At 38.3% G+C, this 23597-nt stretch overlaps 1 protein-coding gene across 1 annotated transcript in view; it reads left to right on the top strand.

Moving 5' to 3' along the window:
• Window positions 1–23597, top strand: part of LOC127570043 (echinoderm microtubule-associated protein-like 5) — a 140614-nt gene that overhangs the window by 58851 nt on the left and 58166 nt on the right. Inside the window, 5 exon segments of the mRNA XM_052015279.1 lie at window positions 2756–2957; window positions 7172–7309; window positions 13527–13783; window positions 17581–17793; window positions 19338–19505. Coding sequence (XP_051871239.1) covers window positions 2756–2957; window positions 7172–7309; window positions 13527–13783; window positions 17581–17793; window positions 19338–19505 — 978 coding nt within the window.

The raw sequence follows: 23597 nt of genomic DNA, 5'->3' as shown, positions 1-23597 counted from the left end.
ATAAAGGTTCAATATAATCTGCTCAATAATTTCATTGAAGAGGGTGAATTTGAGGTACAGAAAAAAGAAATAATTAAATGCAGGAAGGAAAATTGGTATGGAACAAAATGGTTTCATTCTTAAAACAAGGTTGGTGGTGGAAGGGGCTGCTGAGGCAAATCACCTGGGTGGGCTGGGAAATGGAGTTGGGCAGATTAAGTAGCAACAGAAGTAGAAACAGTTTGCAGGTTTCACTTGATGAGACGAGGGAGCAAAAATAGGTGGCGTGAGTGGAAAAGCATCCAACAGACTAATTTGGATAGATTTGCAAGTAGCTAACTTCTAAGTATCAATAGAGAGGAAAACTTGTACAGGAGGAAAACACATAAGTTGTATTCAATAAAAGTTACAAGTAGTCATAGTGTGCTTAAGTACAAAATATCATTTTCCCCTCAGTGTCTTGAAACGATATTGGGACATTTTAGTACGAAGAGTAAAATGTGAACCTTGGTTGTTGCTGCTGTATAATGGAGTGTGCAACGACATCACAATAAAGTTAACAATGCTTAATCTTAACTGTTTTTCCATATCAAATGTTTATGTAGGTATTTTCAATATTTAATACTGACAAGTGGCACAAAGTCTTGACAAGGTTTGGTTCATTTTTAATAACCCTAACTCTCACCTGTTAACAAGAATCTGTCAATCGTGAGGGTAAGATAACTATTTATGAGCTTCACTTGTCCTGAGGAAAATTTCCCATTTTCAAGTTTTTAGATTGTACAAAACTTGGTAACCTGGTGGTTAGATATTCAAACGATAACTGACTTGGTGATGCAATGGGTAGATGCGAAGGTAGTTTAATGCAGGAAAAAATGGGGGTACCAATGTGGAAAATGTATTTTATAGAAAGAAATGAAGGTGAGCAAAGAGAACTGGTGTCCATACACACCCTGTAAAGAGGCAGAGCAGTTTGTGGATTTATTTTATTTAAAGCATATTGGTTTATAAATTGATGTATAAAATGTAAAGACAAAGACATAATGTCAGAAATTCATAAATCATTAGCTAGGCTTCAACTGGATTATTGTGGGCAATTCAGCTACCACAGCTCAGGAAAGATGTAAAGACGTTAGAACAGAGGAGAGTTGCTAGGATGCATGTAGGGGTAAAGAAAGCTTGGAAAAGTTAGGACCATTCTCTTTGCAACAGAGAAAATAGAGAGGAAATCTAATAGACATTTTTGAGATGAGGGGCTTCGATCTCTGCTGCCCACCAAAAGGGTCAATCACAGAACCAACCAGCTAATATAAATCTAAAATTATTAGTAAAGAGTCTAGAGGGGAAATATGACTGTTAGTCAGTGCCATTTATCAGATCTTGGTTGACTTTATAGGAAAAGTCAATGGAAGCTGATTCCATAAATAATTTTTAAAAGGGAGTTGGACAGGTACTTGCACGATTATGGACAAAAAATTAGAATGTGCAATCAAACACAATTGTTCTGTTGAAGAACCAGTGCAGGCATAACAGTCTAAATTGCTTTCTTCTCTGTTTTGCTTTGATGATTTTGTGTTCTTGTAGTTCTCATTACTTTTGGTTTCCTTCCCTGGTGGCTCTACTTTGCAGGTTCCCTATGACTTTAATGGTCTTTCCATAACTGGACATAAAATTGGACATAGCACTCTATCCATGATGTATCGAAGCCTTTGATGAGGTGACAATACATCTGTACACTGTTTATAAAACCTTAAATGCTAATAGCATTTTCTACCTTTCACACTTTCACAAAATTATGCGGTGTCAATTGCAGGGAATTTTAAATGTGTGCTGCTAGGAGTCTGTTCATCTACACTCTTCAGAATTGTTTAGCAAAGTGTTTACTCCCATTTTCATTCCTAAAGTCCAAAAATATCTCCAAAATGTCATGCTTATCAGTTCCATATATTATCAACTCCATGTTGATATCAAGGTATTGAAGAAGCCAACATGGTCAAATTTAGTAACTTCCTCTTTGTTCCATAGGGAACAGATCATTTGGAATTGCAAGATTGCACTTTTTTTATATCACATTCAGTTAGTATTATAGAAGTCCATGGGCTGTGCTGGGTTTTCTGGAATTAGTTTGTAAAGATCCTACATTGATTGTAGTTTAGTGATTTCAGCCTCACCATGTGAAATCAATGGCAGCAACTTCAGTATTTCTGGATTAAACCACACAAACATGAAAATCCCTAAATTGTATTCAGAACCATCAAACACTGATGGTTTTGCTGTCATCACCACAATCTATGTCAATAAGTCCTGCTAGACACTTGGTGGATTTGGGAAAACTGGGAGCTGACCAGGAAAGGGTCATTCATGTCTGTCAGGGACATGAGTTTGTGTGGTGGGGGTGGGAGAGTGATGTGCATGTGAATATTTTTGTAAACGTGTTAATTTGCCAAACATAAATAGAATTAGCAATGGATTTGTTACCTTTCTTTAATGATTGTTACACTTGTATCGAAGCTTGCACCATGAGCAGTTACATTTTAGAATGTTTGCCTCTTTTGACATGTTCCCCATTACTGATGGACATTGACAGAAAACATTACACAATATGGAAAGTGCTAATCAATTTGATGTGTTTTGCGGGCTACCCCTACACCCGCAGTCTGCATTTTTGTATGTATTAATGTATTGTGTTTTAATCTTTTGTTTAAGAACACAGGTTTATAATGGTTTAAAATCTTGAAACTTTGCAATTTTTCAATGCATTTATTTTCTTTACAAGGTCTCTCAGTGAGGAGTGTATGTTGGCAAGGAGATCATATTTTAGTTGGCACACAAGATAGTGAAATCTTTGAAATCGTAGTTCATGAACGGAACAAGCCTTTCCTAATTATGCAAGGTCACTGTGAAGGAGAACTCTGGGCTTTGGCAGCACATCCAACAAAGCCGTTGGCAATAACTGGGAGTGATGATCGATCTGTTAGGTTTGTATCATTACTTCAGGTAATTATCCTGTGCTATCAGATGATAAGATGACGTAAGCATGATCTTGGTTGGTATAATTTATTCATTGTGCTTTCAAATGTAGCTCATTTTAACTTGTTTTTAAACATGCTCCATTTTCTTATCACAGATTGCTATAATGGCCAATAATCGGGCATACTCTACAAATAGGTTTTGCATAGCATTGCTCCAGGGAGGTTTTCTGTAATGCAGAGGATATATTTTTTAGACATGGACTTGGAGTATGTTCTGAGGTTTTCATTTTCAGATAACACAAGGTCTTAAACTTAGCCCTCAAGGATACCTGAACAATCCTGAAGATCAATAAATAAAGCCAATAGAATAGTTAACTCTGCAGTCAAGGGAGTGAAAGAATTGTGACCAATCTATTTGGTGCATTCTGCAGAATGCATCTTAAATGCTGTATATACTTCAGTTCACTAAACCACAAGGGTGACATTGAAGTGCCTGAGTAAATGCCGAGAAAACCTAATATTTGGTAAGATGGCATTTGAGAGATACTATTGTAGAAACATAAAAGATAATTAAGGGATAAGATATCTTTATTGGTCACATGTATATCGAAACACACAGTGAAATGCACCTTTTGCGTAGAGTGTCCTGGGGGCAGCCTGCAAGTGTCACCACGGTTCCAGTGCCAACTTGGCATGCCCACAACTTCCTAACCCACACGTCTTTGGAATGTGGGACGAAACCGGAGCACCAAGAGGAAACCCACGCAGACACGGGAAGAACTTACAAACTCCTTACAGACAGTGGCTGGAATTGAACCCGGGTCACTGGCGCTGTAATAGTGTTGCGCTGACTGCTACACTACCATGCCTGCCATGTTTATCCATATGTTTGCTACTTGTTTCCCACTCTGTATCAAATTTTGCTCCCACGGGAGTTCCTTAGCTCCTAGTTTCCAATGCCACCAATTTAAAATTCTCATCTTCATGTTCTTATCATAATCACACTTGTCTCTCTTGTCTTCTCAAGTCATGCAACCTTCTAAGAATTCTGCATTCCTGCAAAATGTTGTTCTTGCACATTTAATGTCCTTGCTCCATTTGTGGCTGCAGCCGGTTCCCTAAATTTCCACCTCTCTGCTTTACTTTTTTGTTAACATTTTGCCACATGTTATAACTTGATAGAAAATGATTTTCAGGCATGCTGAAAAAGCCCTTCCAGAAAAAAACTATTTGCTACCAACTCTCCCAGCATTTACACTTTTGTGAGTTTAGAACATTTATTCTTTCTTGAATACACTAAAGTCGATGCAAGTTCCTTAAGGTAAATTATTTTAGAGGGAGTAGGGCAATGGAGCTTCAAACTTGTAACAGTGAAAATTGAAACTGATGTTCACTGGTTCTGTACAAAAGATTGATCGATCTTTAGACGTCATGGTAAAATAATAGAGATAAAAAACCTGGTTTGTTGACTAAACAAAACTTTCAGATCTTTCTGGCTGGACGGATTAAGATGTGCTAAGTAATTCCTTTGCCGTTCCACTTGCTATTTTATGGGAATACCTTTAGTGCACAGGTTGCGGCATTTTAAGTCTACTGTAACCACCTTGAAGGTTACTAGCGATAACCAATAAATGCTGCCTTTTCAGGCAATAGCTATATTCTGTGAATGAATGAATAAAATCCAGAAGATTTCACATGAACCTATGGTCAGAAAGTTCAAGCAGCCATTCAGGAATGCATTTTGCTTCATCCAGATGTCACTTTAAATGCTACATTTCCAAATTTATTATTTTGTCATTAATAGGAAGTGGATGTTGTTGACCAGGACAGCATTTATTGCCCCTTCCCAAAAGCCCCCAGTCTAAGTTCCTTGATAGGCCATTTCAAAAGTTAGTTAGAAGCCAACCACATTTGTTCTTGAATTCTCAAATTATGGTATGTAAATTAAAATTGTTAGTGACAAAGCAGGTTAAGGTGCAATCTGGCAGTACAATAATTTTGTTATTTTCTCTTCAAACCTGTTAAATTTTCCACATCATATAAATATCAGTCATGAATAAGGGATGATTTGGTCTTTGATATCTGTCAATCTGCTTGGACTAACTGGCATTTATATTTGTACCACCACCATACTTGTCAATCCTCAGTAGTCTATGAAGGGAAAGAATCGTGCAAAGTTGTAGTTCCTAATAAATACCAAGCACTTTCCATGATATGTTAATTCAGGCATTAAAAATGAACAAGTTCAATATTTATAACTAGTTGATGGTCTGAGGCTAATGTACAGGAGGGAGGAAAGTAATGAAATTGTAGTCTAGTAATGAACTATATGCAATTATTTAATTCTAATGTAACAGGTGCTCAAACCTGGAACATTATAGGGTAATATTTCGAAATGCCAACATTTAATTGAACTCCAGTTCAGTTTCCTAATTTTTTTTTCCTTTTCATTCTGGGCAAGATATTAAATTTCCAAATCTAATAGATTTGTTAAATGACCAACAAATTGCAAAGTACTATTTGGGATCAAAAGGAAAGAACAAGTAGGGTAAGAGTTTGTTTTGAGCACAGTCAGTGAAATCAGTGCAAGTTATGCCTGTTTTGGAATTAGTTTTATTTTACCCTCTATCTCATTGCTATATTGTTAAACAAAAAAAATTCCTCTGAAACCCCATAGTTGGATAGAGTCTGTAAAATGTAAATTTACCAAAAAAAATATTTTGTAGAATTGGAATTTGATTAAAATATTGAAAATATTGGTTTATTACAAGATGTAAGCATAATAATCAATGTCTGGAATTCGCTTTTTAAGAATGTAAAGCAATTATTCAGCTATCTTGAGAGATTGTACTGTGTTCGCTAGGAAACTAAAGTAAGTATTTAAAGCTCAACTTTTACTATTCCTGCACACACATTTAATTTTTAAAACATTATAGACCTGCATGCGAACAAAATTAATTTCTGTGTGGCTGGGGCCACGTTTCAGCATGGTTTTTATAATTGGTAGAGAATAATGCAGGAATTTGAGATGCAGTAAATTTGCGTGAAATTGCAACAGGAAAATCAGTGACATTGAGCAGAAATTCCAGGCCAGTATTATTAAATAGCTTGAAAATAAAATAACAACAGTTGATGCTAGAAATCTGAAATTTAAAACAATATATTAAATAAACTCAGCAGATCAAGACAGCATTTGTGGAAAGCAACATTTCATATTACAGGTCTGAGACCCTTCATCAGAATGAGAAAGAGAGAAACAATTTAGTTAAGAAGAACACAAGAAAATAGCAGGAGTAGGCCACTCGGCCCATTAAGCCTGCTATGCCATTCATTATGATCATTGCTGATTTATGCTGGTCTCAACTCCTCTCCTGTGCCAGTTCCACATTACCCTCAATTCCTCGATCCTTCAAATATTTATCTATCTCCACCTTAAGTATATTTAATGATCTGGCCTCCACCATCTTCGGGGGAAGAGAATTCCAGAGGTTCACTACCCTCTAAGAGAAGAAATTTCTCCCCACTCAGTTTTAAATGACTAGCACTTTGTGTGTGTTGGCACCTTATTTTGTAGCTATGTGCTATTGTTTGTGACTCTCCCACTCGTGAACACATCTCAGCATCTACCCTGTCCAGCCCCTTTAGGATCTTGTATGTTTGAAAAAGATTACTCCTAATTCTCCTAAACTCCATGGAATACTGACAGTCTATGTAGCAGTAAAGGATGTAACAAAGGGAATTTCTCTGATAGAGGGAAAGCTGTTAAAATCAGATTAAGATTCATTGTCTGTGTAATGTGCAACATTGTTGTCTGTGTCATGCTGTGTAGTCTGACTATACTAAAAAGGAGAAAAGAAAGAATAGTAGGCAAAATATGGCCAGTTCTCAAAGAAAGAGAAAGAAATTGCAAGTTATCTAAGATTGGAGAATTCATTATTGAGTCCTGTAAGCTGCAACGTGCCCCAATGGAACATAAAGTGCCGTTCCTTGAGCTTGCAGCTTGAGCTCGTTGTAATACTGCAGAAGGTCCCAGACAGAGAGGTCAAAGTGGGATGGTGAATTAAAGTTGCAAGCAACTGGGGATCATTCCTGTGGACAAAGTGCAGATACTCCAAAGAGCGATCATCCAATTTGCATTTGCTTTCTCCAATATAGAGATGGCCTCTAAACAACTTAATTGTTCATTTCATCATCTTATGATACACTAAATATATTTGCAGGATATGGAGTCTAATTGATCATGCTCTGATTGCTCGATGCAATATGCAAGAACCAATTCGCTGCGTTGCTGTGAGTTCCGATGGCATTCATCTTGCTTTAGGTATGAAGGACGGTTCTTTCACTGTACTACGGATCAGGTATGTGTAAGAGAGAACTACATTATGTGTTTTTGTCACTTTAAAAGCTGCATGTGATATATTGAGTAATGTTTGCCTTCCATATTATCCTATAACCATTGTTAATATTTGGGAAAAATTGCAATGTTTTATAAAATGTCAATCCTCGGTAGTCCCAGGGTCATTACTGTGGACTGAGTGCAGATGCCCCTCAACATGATTGCCCAATATGCGTTTGGCTTCTCCATCGCAGAGGTGGCCTCCTCTAAGGCTTTGATTGCTCGATGCAATATGCAAGAACCAATTTGCTGTGTTGCTGTGAGTTCCAACTTTTGGATGGTTCATCTGGTAGCATTCCATCACTATTGGTTTTGGTTCCAAGCTTCCCTTGAAAACTTAACCACTTAACTGAGACATTAATGCAGTCCTGAAGAAATGTTGGATGTACTTTCTTTAAAAGAGATATTTAATGAAATGGCTGTATGCCATTTCAGATGGACATCAAAAAAAATTTCATCAACCTTTAAGCAGTACTTAGCCCATTTCTGGCAGAGTTTTGATAACTAATTTTATATTTGTAGGGCAGTGTTTTGTGAAAGGCTTATCATTGTGTTTTGCTGCATACCCTAATTCCTTAGATGCAGCATGCTTTGAGACTGCTGGAGGACCTGATTAGGCAATAGGTAAACTAAAGATCTTTCTTCAAGAAAAGTCTTCAGATTTTGATTTTACATGCATATTACTTCAGTTTGAAATCTTTAAAATATTAAATGTATGATTCATAATTTCTCTTTAAGTTTGGCAAACAGGCTGTTTGTTATTAGCTTATTAGTTTGCTATCCTCTTGCCCCTCATTCACAAAGCTTGTTATATCCTACTGTATACTTGCTGACTTCCTGGAGGTCATCTTTAGGACTGGCTCAACCACTGCTGACTTTTACTCACTCATGCTCACTAATGTTGAAGGATAAATTGAGCCGATTCTAATCTGCTTTTGCCTTCAGCAAACAAGCATCTTCCCTTGGGTTCTCTGAGTGCAGCCTGGACCATGGCCATGCACTTCCAGTTAGCTGCTGCAGGACCAGTTCTGCTACATTAAGTATGGAGATCCCACAGCAAAATTTTGTATACTCTATGTTGGGTTTGCTATTTGTGTTATTGACTGCTTTTTAAAGGAAAGGAAAAGTTTATGTAAATTGTTTTCTCATGCTTTGACATGGTCATTATACAACATGTTACCTGCCATCCTGGTGTGGAGGGGTTATAGTTTTATAATAGTCTCATTATTTCTTTTTAAGGCAGGGTAATATCAATATTATGGACTTAATGTGTTCTTCAGTAATTTGCCTTTTTTGTTATTCTTTCTCTCTCTTTGATATTTGTACTATTGGCTTTATTTTAGGATTGTGTGATTTAACTCTTTTATCTGGGGTGTCTTTATTCACTCACCCCCTTCCCCCCCCCCCCCACCCCCCAGATGGGATGAGACCAGAGAGGGAAGCTGGGGACATCAACCCAGATTTTGCAGTCATCTGCTGACCTCTGGCAAAAATCAAGTGATGTCTATGAGAATTCCTCTTTTCCAACATCTTATATTGTCAAGCAAGCCCCTGGTGACCAGGAGGTAAATGTCTTGCTAGACTTATGTTGGGGCTTGATGAGGCTGTATCTGGAATAGTCTATAGTTTTGAAAGATGTACTTGACATCAAGATTCACTACACTGGTCAGGTTTGTAGAATGAGAAGAGATTAAGTAAACTAGACTTGCATTCTCTATTGTGAGAGATCTCATCGAAACTTAGAAAAATCTTGGAATATGATTGGCTGGATACAAGGAGGATATTTCCGCTTGCTGGGGAGTCTAGAAATTTGGGTCACAGTCTGAGAATAAGGTAGGCAATTTAGGAATAAAATGAGAAATTTCTTCACTCTAAGGGTAGTGACTTTTTGGAATTCAATAGCCTGGAGTGCTGTGGAGACGTTATCATTCCTAATAGACACTGATAGATTTTTAGATAATAAGGGAATCAAGGGATATGGGAATAGTGCAGGAAAATGGAGCTGCAGTAGAAGATCAGCCATGATCTTTATGAATGGCAGAGCAGCCCAAAGAGGTTACTCCTTTTCCTTTTGTCATTAAGCTGACTGAGCAGCCAGTCATATGAATAACTGTGTGGACCAAACAAGAAAAAGCACACCTGCTTAAGGTACTAAATAAAGATTAGAGCATTCATGAGCTTTAAGGTAGAATATGAAATGTGATGAGTATTAATTTTTTACATAATACAATTCATTTCAAAATTCAGTATTTAGCTGAGGGAATCATTTTGGCTGAAGGGCACATTGTTGGGGGAAAGAATGAGGCTTTGGGAGAGGGCAAGCAGCAGACACCAAGCCTTGCTCCAACGGGTTGCAAATATCTGCCACCATCTAATGCAAGATCGTGAGCCTTCTGAGATATTTGTCATACAAGCTTATACACAGTACAGTCTGGGTGATAACTATGCATCTCTCTGAGCTATGAGAGGGCTAAGTTGCAGGTATTACTGAAGCTCCTACCGATGATCACTGTTGCTCTCCCAAGTTCCAAATTTTGACACCATTAGGGGCACCCTTCCTTATGTGGCTGTTCAGAGCTGTAAAATGCATTTCATATGTTGGGTGCAAACTGGATTTCAGAAACTAAGCACCAGAGTTCACAACTTCCATCACGTATTTTGTGAACAAAGTCATTCACAGAACAAAGAAAGTAAATCTGAAGCTGCAATACCTATTAACAGGTGAAGTGTGAGATCTTGTGTAACAGGAAAGGATTAACTGATCACCTGGCAGTTAAGTGCCTTTAGGGAACAGTCATCCTAATTTGATAGAATTCTGTATACAGATGGGAGATGATTTCGTTCAATCTGAACGACATTTAGAAAAAATATTTAGACAAGCACTTGTATCACCAAGCATAGAAGCTATAGAGCAAGTGCACGTAATGGGATTAGTATAGATGTGTGCTTCATGGTCACCATGAATGTGGTGGGCTGGCCTGTTGTATGAGTTTGACTCTATGAAAGGGTCTTAAATCTGAACAAAGGAAACTACCAAATCATGAGTTAGCTATTGTGGATTAGGAAACTATATTAAAGGATATGACAGTAAACCAACAATAGCTAAATTTTGAAGAATTAATATGTAATTTACAAGAAATATATTTTCCTTAAGGTAGGTGGCTTAGTAAGTTTGGAGATGATACAAAAATTGGCAGAGTTGTGGATAGTGAGGAAGGTTGTCAAAGGATACAGCAGGATATAGATCAGTTGGAAATATGGGTGGAAAAATGGCAGATGGGGTTTAATCCGGACAAATGTGAGGTGTTGCACTTTGGGAGGTCAAATGTAAGAGGAAAGTATACAGTAAATGGGAGCACACTTAGAGCATTGATGCATAGAGGGACCTTGCGGTACAAGTTCATAGCTCCTTGGAAGTGGCAACACAATTAGATAGGGTGGTAATGAAGGCATGTAGTATACCTGCCTTAACATATAAGTTGGGAAGTCTTGTTGCAGCAGTATAAAACTTTGGTTAAGCCTCTTTTTGAGCATAGTGTGCTGTTCTGGTTGCCACATTACAGGAAGGATGTGGAAGCTTTGGAGAGGGTATAGGAGAGGTTCTGCAGGATATTGCCTGGATTAGAGAGTGTCAGCTATAAGGAGAGGTTGGACAAACTTGGATTGTTTTCTCTGGAGTGTCAGAGGCTGAGGGGCGACCTGATAGAAGTATATAAAATTATGAGAAGCATAGATAGGATGGACAGTCCAGGTCTTTTTCCAGGGTGTAAATGTCAAATACTAGAGGACATAGGTTTAAGTGAGAAGGGGAGAATTTAAAGGAGATTTACGAAGCAAGTTTGGTTTTTACACGTAGAATGACGTGTGCCTGGAATGCACTGCCAGGGAAGGTGATGGAAGCAGATATGATAGTGGTATTAAAGAGGCATTTAGACGCGCACATAAACAGGCCAGGGATGGAGGGATACAAACCACGTGCAGGCAGATGGAATTAGTTAAAATTATCATCATGGTCAACATAGACATCGTGGGCTGAACTGCCTATTCCTGTACTGTTCTATATTCTAAGTTTGAACAAAAAACAGGAAAAATCCTTCAGTCATAGTTATCAAAAGAAATTAATGATAGTATTGGATCAAAGGAAAAGGCTTTCATCATTGTCAGGGAGAAGAAAAGGAGTAAATCTGAGTATTAGGAAAATATCAGTTTTCAGAGAGGAAGATCCAAGGCATTTATAAAGAAAGGGAAAGTAGACTATGAGAGTCAGTAGGTGAGAAACGTAAAAACAGATGGTGTGAACTTTCATCAAAACATAAAAATGAAACGATCATCAAAAGTTAACATGGGTATCTTGCAGACTGAGATGGAAGAAATCGTATGGGGAATAAGGAAATGACAGAAATTAAATAAATATTTTGCCTGTCTTTGCAAATATTTCATGTGTTTTCCCAGAAATAATGGAGAACTACAGGTCAAGAGTAAATGAGGATTTCAGGAACATCACCATTAATGAGGAGATCAAGTGAGATCTAGCCAAACTTGCTGATGATATAAAACTAGGTGGCAGTATGGGTTGTGAAGATGTAGAGGGCTTTCAAGAGGGTATAGTCAGGCTAAATGAATGGGCAAGGACATGGCAGATCAAATGTTATGCTCTAAAACGTGAGGTCATCCACTTCGGTAGAAAAAAATAAAAACGTAGAGTAATTTTGAAATGATGATAGATTGAATGGCGTTGATGTTCAGAGGGACCCAGGTATTTTTTATACTGTGCATGGATCATTGTATGTTACCATACGGGTTCAGCATGCAATTAGGAAGGCAAGTGGTATGCTGGACTTAATTGAAAGAGGATTTGAGTACAAAAGTAGGGACATCTTGCTGCAAGTATAATGAGACTACAGCATCTGGAATAATGTGCACAGGTCTTGTCCACCTACTTATGAAAAAAATACATTTGCAATAGTGAGAACGCAGTGAAGACTCACCAGATTTATTTCTGAGTTGATGGGCTCGTTGTACGAGGAGAGATGCAGCAAGCTAAGCCTGTTCTCTCTTGAACTGAGAAGAGTAAGAGGTGATCTCATTTATATGTACATAATTCTTCACGGGTTTGACAGGATACATGTGTAGTTGATGTTTCCACTGGTTAGGTTACGTAGACATTGTAGTGGTCACAATCTCAAAATAAGGAGTTTGCCACTGAGGACAGGGATGAATATAAATTTCTTCACCATGGTCAATCTTTAGAATTCACTACCTAAGAAGGTGTGGAAGAATATTCAAAAGAGAGGTTGATAGGTTTTTAGATATTAGGGGAATCAAAGGATTAGTGATACGCATCAAGTAAAGTGACAAGGTGGCACTTAGTCCAAACAAGCTAAAGCATTTATTTTATTTTTATTCATTTCTGGGATCTGGGCATTTCTAGCAAGGCCAGTATCCATCGATCATCCCTAATTGCCCTTGAAGGTGGTGGTGCACCACCTCATAAACTCTGCTGGTGAAACTACTCCCACAGTAGTGCTAGGAGGGAGTTCCAGGATTTGGATCCAACAACAATGAAGGAATGGCAATGTATTTCCCATCAACATAGTTTGCAGCTTGGAGGGAAATACAGAAGCTGTGGTGTTCTCAGAAGCAGCAGCAGTGAACATCACTTTCCCATGGGTTCTTTCTGCACAAATGTGCGTGCATATTTCCATCCAATGCTTTCTCAGTAAATTCACATCATGGGAGCTGATTGCAGTTGAATGAAAGAGGAAAGGCAGTGACAGCTTGTTCTCAATTCTCCCTTTACTGAGAAAAAAATGTACATGCACATTGGAAATGAATTCAGCTCATTTGCATTACACACAATGTGTATTGTAAAATATAAATCATTAAGTAATAAAGTAAAATGTTCCTTTTTGTAAATTGGGCACTGCCTACCTTACCTACTGTGAAGTTAACAAGTGAGTCATTTTGCTTTAAAACAAAAGAAAGAGATGTTTGATTGTGAGTAGGCAAAAGTATATCAGCTGGATCACAGTACAGGTAAATGTGTGAAGCCATCGTCTCTGGACAAAAAGAACAGAACTCATTCTAAATGTTGAAAAGCTGCAAATAGTGAAGATCCAAATAATTATTTGGGGTATATTTAATACCTGTTTCATAGTAAATTGTTTTTCCTATTACAGAGATATGACTGAAGTCGTTCACATAAAAGATAGGAAAGAAGCAATTCATGAGTTAAAATATTCTCCTGATGGAGCGTATTTGGCAGTGGGATCAAATGATAACTCCATTGATATCTATGGAGTTCTGCAGCGATATAAAAAAGTTGGCGAGTGTGTTGGATCTTTGAACTTCATCACACACATGGATTGGTCAACTGATAGTAAATACTTACAAACCAATGACGGTTCTGGGAAAAGACTGTTTTACAACATGCCATGTAAGGGTATCATCTTGATAAGAGAATATATACATCTAATTGCATGTTTACTTTTACTTAATTTGTCTGTTTGTGCAATGTTTTATTGATCCTAAGCAATACTGGTTTATTTGCAAAGCACTTCTTCCAAACCCCACCTTCCAAGAGTCTGTAGAGTTCTGAGTGGTGGCGCAGTGATGCAGCTGGTAGTACTGCTGCCTCACAGCTCCAGTGATTCAGGTTCAATCCTGACCTCCACTGGTGTTTGTGTGTAATTTGCATGTTCTCCCTGTGAATATGTGGGTTTCCTCCAAAGGCATTTGCGATTAGCAGGTTAATTGGCCACAATAAATTGCCTGTACGTGTAGGTGAGTTATAGGGTATGGAAGTGGGGTGGGAACAAATGGAAGTTGATGGGAATTGTGGAGAATAGGTTACAAGGAAAATTCATGGGAGAATGAAAGCTGGCCGACTCAATGGCGTTGAAATGGCCCCTTATACTGTAAGGAAATAACAAAAATATATACAAGTACATGGAGTGGAGGGTGAGGAATTTTGTTTCAATTTCAATTTGTATTGCATCTTTTATTTTGAGCAGTTTACCTACCCAGAAGTCGGCTTAATTAGCTCCCTATCAGAAGGAAAATATTTCAGAGGGAGACTGCAGTCGGATTCTGGAGGGGTGAGGGAATACAAGGATCTGATTTAATACGTGAGGAATTGATTTCTGATCCCAGTAGGTCAGATTGTGGTGCAGTGAGAGGTCTGTGCTCATGACAGGAAGAGGCTAGCTTAATGGTTTGGGAGGAAGCATTCCTGTTCCTTCTAAAACTGAATCCATTGTTTGCAACCCTGTCACAAACCATGCTTTTGCCACAGGTTCCACAACAATCCCTGGCAATGGTCTGTCCTACAGGAAGGATTGCAACCTTGACTCTGATATGAACTTCCAACTACGGATCTACACTAATGCTAAAACTGCCCACATCTATCTCTGTGACAACACATGATGTAGCTCCATTAATTTCCCTGAAACTTTCTTGCCTGCAGAGTTTGGTCCATTTCTCTTCCTTTCCCTAGATCCTGTGTTCTGCCAATATATTCCCAAATCCCCGATTTTATTACTTCCACCATTCTGTAGACTCTTAAAACCTGGATTTACCACTTTTGTTGGCAGTTTTTTTTATAGCACTTCTGTGAAGCACCTCCAGAAAATTTCACCACAAGGAGCACTTTTAAAACAGCAAGATTTATAGGATCAACCTCCCTTCTGGGAGCAAGTTATTCCCCTAATCCACCCATGGTTCCCCAATTTAAACCAGAAGATGATGAGTGTGGTTGGGTTTGAAAATTTTAAAGTTTTAACATTTCTATAGATCACGTCCCTGTACCATTGGTTACACTTGACCCTTGCATTGATAATATGGTGTCTGCTACTCTCTCTCATGCATGAGAGAGTAGCAGACACCATATTATCATTGCAATACATTCCAAAATCAGATGAACTTAAGATGTGACTAATGATCCTAAGTAAAAACAAAGCAAGATTATATTTTCCATTTTCTGTTTTAAACTTTTATTACTTTTCCATTCCAGTTTTTATGATGACCCTTCCCCTCCATCCTCCTCCCACCCACTTTGTGCTTCTCACCAGCCTGCCTTCCACTGTTCCATCTGTTGCCATTCTCTACGTGCTCTCTATCTCATGTTATTTTGCTTTCTATATGCACTGCCTTCTCCAAACCTGGTGTTCTCATAACTCTACTGTGTCCATTGAGTCAAATGCGTACATATTTTGCACACCAAAGAAGGTGCAAAAATTTGTAGGCATTTGGGCTGGTGAAATAATAGTTATATTACTGATCTAGATCTCTGAGCTAATAATGTATTGATTGCATGGATTCAGGTGTCACCATAATAGTTTAAAAATTTAAGTCACTCTAAAGAATAAATAACACTGTAAGAATGACCACAATCCAGAGGGCTCACATATACGAGTCCAATTCCATACCAATGTGGTTAATTTTTAACTAACATCAGAAGTGGCCTATCAAAACATTCAGTTGAATCAGACTGCTAGATTGGAGTTCAAGAAGCCAGCTCACTACTAACTCAAAGGAGAAATAAATAATATGGCAGCTCTGCCATTAAACAGGATTAGGGGATATTGTGGGAAGTGGGGAAAAAAAAGGTCATGAAGGAAAGCAAACTGCAAACTCTGGTAACATGACTAGAGGATTTGCAGCTGAAGGTTGGGGGGAGGTGGGAGGTGGGAGGAATGGTTAAAGCAAAGTTGAGATAACAGCTTGGAAAATGTATTTAGGGACATTGTTTCCACCATCTTTTCTGCCCCAGAATAAAGTGAACTTGTAAGCGGATACAAAACTTAGTAAGGTTTTTGAACTCCATCCACTGGGTAAAAGAGAGTTGCCGCATGAGAGTGTAGTTGGTTGATGTGATTACTCGGGATTGTTATCTGAATGCTTGGTATGGCACATGAAAAGAAAGTTCTGTTTTGTATCACATTTACCAGTGGGAGAATTTCAATTGCTTGAAAATAGAGAAAATAACTGCAGTTGCTGGAAATCTGAAATAAAAACAGTGCTGGAAATATTCAGCAGGTGAGGCAGAACTTCTGATGCAGGGTTATTGACCTGAAATGCTAATTTCATTTCTCTCTCCATTGATGCTGCCTGACATACTGAGCAACCATCTGCACTCTCATGGTATATATTTATTTACTATAACTGCTTAATAGGTGCAAGTCCATTAGTGTCCTCCGAGGGGAATTAATTTAACAAGATTCTTTGTTAGAACTGGGGAAGATCAATGCAAGCCATATTACAAAACTGACCAAAATGAGATGGTAAGAAAATACTGGTGTACTGAATCATCTTCTGATCTAATTGCCTTCCTTTGTATTTGATGATGGTTTCTCTTATTCACATTCCATTTCATTTTTGAATACAAGCTGTCCCCGAGTTATGAATGCCCAACTTATGTACACCCCCTACATTCGAACAAGCTCCCATAATATTATTAAATTCAAAAGTCTGACATACATGCACATATTTGTTTCTAAGAACTAGTTTCCCCTCTCTCTCAGCTTTTAGTAATTGTTCTTTCTTGTCAGTCTTGTGTTCTTTTGATGCCATTCATTACAATACTTTGGGGGTATGGTTACCATATTGAGTGATTTTTGTGTGTTTTCCAACTGACTGACAAAATCGACTTATGGACGTTTGTAAAAACAGGATCCATTCATTACAGAGGACAGCCTAAAGTTTCACTTGCCTTTCTGTATTTTTTTCTTCTTTTCACAGTCTAATAATTGGCTTTTTACATCATTTCTTTGTTTACATTTCTCTATCTTTTAACTGCAAATTTATTTTGAAAGCAATTGACCCCTGCCCCATCACAACAGCAGTGTTGTACCCCTGTGGTCAGTTTGCTGCAGGACATTTCTAATGTGTGATGTTTCAGTTCTGATTAGCAAATGCTACCAAAATGCTTCTTTCACCTTCTGACATGTTTACTATATGTTTCAGAGTTTGAGCATTTTTTTCTCCTTTCAACATACTGTCATTATAAAGCAGATACCAAACGATGGAGTAAAAAGTATGCAATTTACCCACAATGTAATTGCCCGGACAGTTTATTTTTCAGAAACCTCCTTTCAACACCTATAGCTAGAATTCCTTATTTTACATCTGTGCCGTTTGAATTTCATTGCAATTATTGTATTAAATATTTAACTTTGAATTACTACAGCTAGATAAATTTCTGAATTTATTTTGCTGTGTCTAATACTATTTCAGATGGTAAAGAAATTACAAATAAAGAAGAAATGAAGGATGTTCAATGGGCAACTTGGACATGTGTATTGGGTCCAGAGGTGAATGGAATATGGCCCAAATATTTAGATGTTAATGATATTAATTCAGTGGATGCAAATTTCAATGATCAAGTTCTAGTTACTGCAGATGACTATGGATTAGTAAAACTTTTTCGATATCCTAGTTTTAAAAAAGGTATGATTTTTAAAAACACTTGAAGAATTATGCATGTTATGGTTTTTACTTTTATTTGTAACCCGTGCATTTTACTTGCAATCATATAGCTCTACCCAGGTCAATATTGACAAATCAAAGTTGCTTGCTAGTTTTTGTATCAATCAAGAGAACTACTGACAAAATTCCACAAAATTTCTCCTTTAAATAACGATGAGTGTCATCAGAAGGAGTAAATCACGTAAGAAGGAGTGATGGGTGGAAACCTATATATAATTTCAGAAATCAGAAATGGAAAATGAGACAAAGAATGTTGTTGAGAAGTAAAATTTGTTTTGAATCTACATTTTTGACAGGTACCTTGTGTTGTAAAATCTTTTGCCTAAAGACTCTTATTTACAGATTTTTCAGTAAGGTATTTATACCATTATGGTTATTATCTGTAATATTGAAAAGTTGACAGCATTATGAAAATTTAGCCAAGTTTCACTAAGAGGAAATGAGGATGACCCCTAATGACTGAATGCCTTACACAATCTTGAGCTTTCCCTGACACAAGTGCAGAAATACTGCAAATATTAGGGTCCAGTAATATTTGCAAAGGGAGGAACAAGAGTTACATTTTTCAGTTGATGAATATCCCCCCTCCCCCTCCCGAATAGTCTGTATTGAACTCTCTGGGTTGAATAGTCTGTAATTGGTTGATCTTTTTATCTTTTATAAATAATAGTACTGTGCTATAATAGAGGTCTGGAAAATTAGTCTTTCACAAATTCTCTGAAAGAGTTCATTTTAATTAGCTCATTTTGAAATCATTGTGAATTTTGCAAGGTCATAGAAAAGAGACTGATGCAAAGGAACAAGTGTTGATATTTCCCATGGTCGATACATAATAAGCAACTTTGCTAATCTGTCACAGCAATTGGACTAGTTCCAGTTTACTGAATTTTACAGGCTTCAATCACTTTTCTACCTAATCATAAAACATATAGACAAGAGCCATTAAGAAGTTTTGTGAGACAGTGTTGATGTGAACCAGTCAAACAGCAAAGGCTCTAAGGTTTTCATAAAAGATAGAATAAACAGAATTATCACATTTAAATCAAGACAGACAATTGTGGGGAAAGTACAGCATGTTCGTTACTTGCAAAGATATGTTGCTGCTTTTGAATTTGTTCTCTTATACTCTATGAAGTGAAGTAAAGTTTTTTATTTTGCATCCAGCCTTGCCAAGTGGTGACATCCTTTACCTGTGAAAAGAATGAAGCCCAAATGTCCTGTTAAATCATACAGGAAACTAATGCTTCTGAGTTTGGCTTTGTATATATGTACAAGAAAATACAAGACAATTCCCATTTTAAAAAAAATATTGTACTCTAACCATTTGAGAGTACCTGAGAACAAATCAGCAGCTCCAACTCCAAAGGAATTTTTCCACAGTTACCCTTTAAGAATTGTGTTGAAATTGGCAGGAGTACATTGGTATGAATGAGCAGTTTAATGTTTTTCATTTTTGAAACCCTTATGGCACATTTGTTCAGACAAAAATGTGATTTACTTCTCAGGAGCAAAGTTTAAGAAATACATGGGTCATTCAGCACATGTGACCAATGTGCGTTGGTCTTATGATTACCAATGGGTTATTTCTATTGGCGGAGCAGATCATTCAGTTTTCCAGTGGCAATTTATACCTGAAAGAAAGTCTAAAGAATTTCTTCAAATTGTCATTCAAGGTAAGAAAGCATTTTAAATGTATATTCTAGACTGTATTTTTATTTCACTGCACTTTACAAATTTGACATTAATTTTAACCTACCAAGTAGAAAACTGAAGGCACTGAATTGGCTATATATTTTATACTCCCACATTTATTTTCCATTGGACATGATCATAAATAGCAAAAAAAGAGCGATTGATGGTCTATTTAGCCAGCTTACTACACGGTGAGTGTAGGGGGAGGGGTGGGAAGCGAAGAGATGGAAACAGGTTCTCTGTGGAGCAAAATAGACAGAAGTGCAAGAGAATGGAACTAACCAGGTTGTTACTTGAAAAAGATATGACAGTCATGAAGGATCAAATAGCCGTCATCTGTGCTGTACTACGCAAAGTGTCTTAATTCGCCTTTCACATTTCAGAAGAAATGTAGCAATAGAGATGGTGATACTTCCTTATCCCTTAACTCCTCCACTGTTTAAAATCTCCCCACTCCTCAATTTTCTATTCGTCTGACTTTAGCCTCTTGTATATCCACATCCTATCCATGCCCTCTGATTTTGGTAACTGCACTTTCATCCACTTTGGCCAAGTGCTCTAAAATTTCTTGCCTAAAATCCTCCACAGCCCACTTAATTACCCAGCTGTTTGGCCAACCTTTTGGTGATCATTCCTAATGTCCCTTTCTTTGGCTTGGAATTTTCTTCAAAATGTTAATATGCTTTTCAGTGCGAAAGTTAAAATATGTGTATCTGGTTCTGTGACTGATAGCTCTAATGTGTTTTTAGGGTTAACTGTCCCTTCATGACCTTCCTGACATGCTTGTAGCCTTTGAGATGATTTACCATACTTTCTTTCTCCTGTGTTTCTTTATCATCATCCAGATCTGTTATTTTGTTTATCCTATAATAATAGGCAAATCATCTGCAATGAATGTTCCATGTTTCTACACCATTACTTCCTTTATCCACAAAGAGTGTATTACCTGGCCCCTCCCATTTCTCATTGGTGTGTAGCTCTTGGATGATATCATCTGGAAACAGTATCACTTTCTCTATTTATGCTGACAACACTTTGCCCAACTATCATCTCTCTCTTGACCTCTTCGCTGTCTCTGAATTGTCAAATTATTGGTCTGGTGTTCACTGGTGGATGAGCAGAAATATTCTCCAATTAAGTAATGGGAAGACCAAAGTTATTGCCTTCATTTCTCACCATTTCCTAGTCATGGTCTCCATTCCCTTACTTGGCATTGCTCTTGGATTGAACCAGATTGCTTGCAACTTTAGTTTCCTTTTTGACTATCAAGTGAGCAACCACGACCAAGATCAACTGTTTCCTTCTTTGCAATGTCAGCAGACTTTTCTGGACTTAGCAATCTGCTCAAATGTGCATCTGTGCCAATGTTTACCTCCTAGACTTGGCTATTGCAATGGCCCATCTCCCTTGTTCTACACTCCACCTTAAGGTCAACCAAAACTTTGCTGCCTTTATGGAAGTCTCCACCAAATTTTGTTCGTCTCATTCTGGGATACTATCTGGCCCCAGCTGTTTCTTGATATCACGTGGAATGAATTGAATTGGCTGGAGACTGGCTTCTGTGATGGTGGGGATTTCTGGAAGAAGCCACGATGGATTATTTTTTCAGCACTTCTGGTTGAACATGGTAGTGAATGCTTCAGCTTTTGGCACTCACATGCTGGAATGGAGGATGTTCCCTCCTGCCGTTAGCTGTTTAGTTGTACACCACTATTCATGACTAGGTGTGGGATCTCAGAACTGATCTGTCGGTTGTGAAATTGCCTGCTGTATTTGTTGCCTGGCATGCAAGAAGTCTTGTATTGCAGCATCATTAGGTTGGTACTTCATCATAGTCAGGTGCTGATCCCAGCATGTGTCTCTTCACTCTTCATTGAACCAGGGTTGGTCCCCTCACTTGATAGAAGTGGTAGAGTGAGGAATATATTGATGGTGTACCCTTCTGAACCTGCTGATAGTCCATGTCATTCTCATGAACGCCAAGTTTTGAGCTGCTAGACCTGCTCTGGGTCAGTCCCATTTCAGATCATTAGAGTGCCTCGCATCACTATGGAGGAAGTCCTTAGTGTGAAGACAGGATTTGGTCTCCAAAAGGGGTGTGGTGTGTTCATTTCTACCAATACTATCATGGATAGATACATTTTCCAAAGGTAGATTGGTGAGGAGTTGATCAAGTAGTTTTACCTCATATGTTGGTTCCTTCAATCCTTGCCACAGATATACTCTGGCAGCTATTTCCTTGGAACTCAGCCAGCTCTGTCAATGCTGGTATTTCCAAGCCACTGTCATTGATGGACATTGAACTCACCCAACCAGAGTACATTCTGTGCCCTTGCTACTTTCAGTGCTTCTTCCAAATGTTGTTCAATGTAAATTGGTGCTTCTCCATCAGTCCTCTCTGAGACTTCATGTTGAGGACTCCAAAGAGATAAGATAAGATATCTTTATTAGTCATGTGTACATTGAAACACACAGTGAAATGCATCTTTTGCGTCGAGTGTTCTGGGGGCTGCCTGCAAGTATCACCACCATTCCAGCGCCAACATAGCATGCCCACAACTTCCTAACCCATACATCTTTGGAATGTGGGAGGAAACCGGAGCACCCAGAGGAAACCCATGCAGACGTGGGGAGAACCTACAAACTCCTTACAGACAGTGGCCAGAATTGAAACCGGGTCGCTGGCGCTGTAATAGTGTTAGGCTAACCGCTACACCACCATGTCTGCAGCCTGCCTGTAAACCACTGTGCCGCCAGCTGTTGTTAGTTACAACTGTCCTGAAAGTCATACAGGACAGATCTGGGGATTACGATGGGGGGAGTCTCACATGTCATCTACAAGGTACGATTCTGTGAATATGACCACGTAAAGGTGTTGCTTAACTAGATTGTGCGACAGCTCTCCCAATGTAGAAATCAGCCCCCAGCTGTTTATGACAAGGATCTCTCAAGGTCGACTGAGCTGGAAGTACCTTTGCCGTGTCTGATTTTGGTGCCAAGGTCAATACCAGGTGGTTTGTCTAGTTTTATTCTTTCTCTGTTTAAACATAACCGTAACAATACAGCTAAATGGCTTGCGAGGCTACTTCAAAGGATATTTTAAAATCAACCACGTGGGTAGGGTCTGGAGTCACAGATGTGTCAAATTGGACCAGGGTGATAGGTTTCATGCTCTGAAGGGCATTATTGGCATTTAATGACAATCAAGTGGCTTTCATGGTAGTCCAGATTATTCACTGAACATCTGCTATCGTTTCTTCTCGTATCATTCAAGTTACTTCATCCTTACAAGAATTATGAGCATGTTGCCAGGACTATAGGGCCTGAGTTACAGGGAGAGGTTGGCCAGGCTAGATCTTTATTCTTTAGAGAGTAAAGGAGAATGTGGGACGACCTTATAGAAGTGTCTAAAAATAATAAGAGGCAAAGATAAGATAGAAGGTAACAGTCTTTTCCCCAGAGTAGGGGAGTCCAAAACTAGGGGGCATGGATATAGGGTGAGAGGGGAAAGATTTAAAAGGAACCTGAGGGGCAACGTTTTCACGCAGAGGATGGTGAGTATATGGAATGAGCTGCCAGAGGAAGTGATTGATCAGGTACAATAATATTATTTAAGAAGCACTTGGATAGGTACATGGAGAGGTGGAGCTTGGAGAGATATGGGCTGAATACAGGAAATTAGGATTAACTCAGTGGGCGCTGTGATCGGCATGGACTGATTGAGCTGAAGGGCCTGTATCTGTGCTGTATTGCTCTATGACTCTATCCTTGATTACTAAGGAAACTACTCTGCCTCTTTCTAAAAAGTCTTATAATCTGGGATTGTTACTTTGCAGTCCGAAACATTTAGCAGTTATCTCTCTGTAATAGCCACCATGTTATGCCTTTAAATTGAATTTGCACCTCCAAGTCGTATACCTATTGGAATAATATGTGCCTTTTTGTGTCTTTTTGTGCCTTTATGGGCTCTACTGCTGTATTCAGATTTTTATTTCTCTTTCCCTGATTAACTACATTAACTTTAATGCCTGACACACAATCTCTAACTATTACTCTAGTTTATTTCCCTTTCA

This window comes from Pristis pectinata, chromosome 1, assembly GCF_009764475.1.
Source record: "Pristis pectinata isolate sPriPec2 chromosome 1, sPriPec2.1.pri, whole genome shotgun sequence".
Lineage (NCBI taxonomy): Eukaryota > Metazoa > Chordata > Chondrichthyes > Rhinopristiformes > Pristidae > Pristis > Pristis pectinata.
This window is presented reverse-complemented; position numbering and strand designations above follow the sequence as displayed.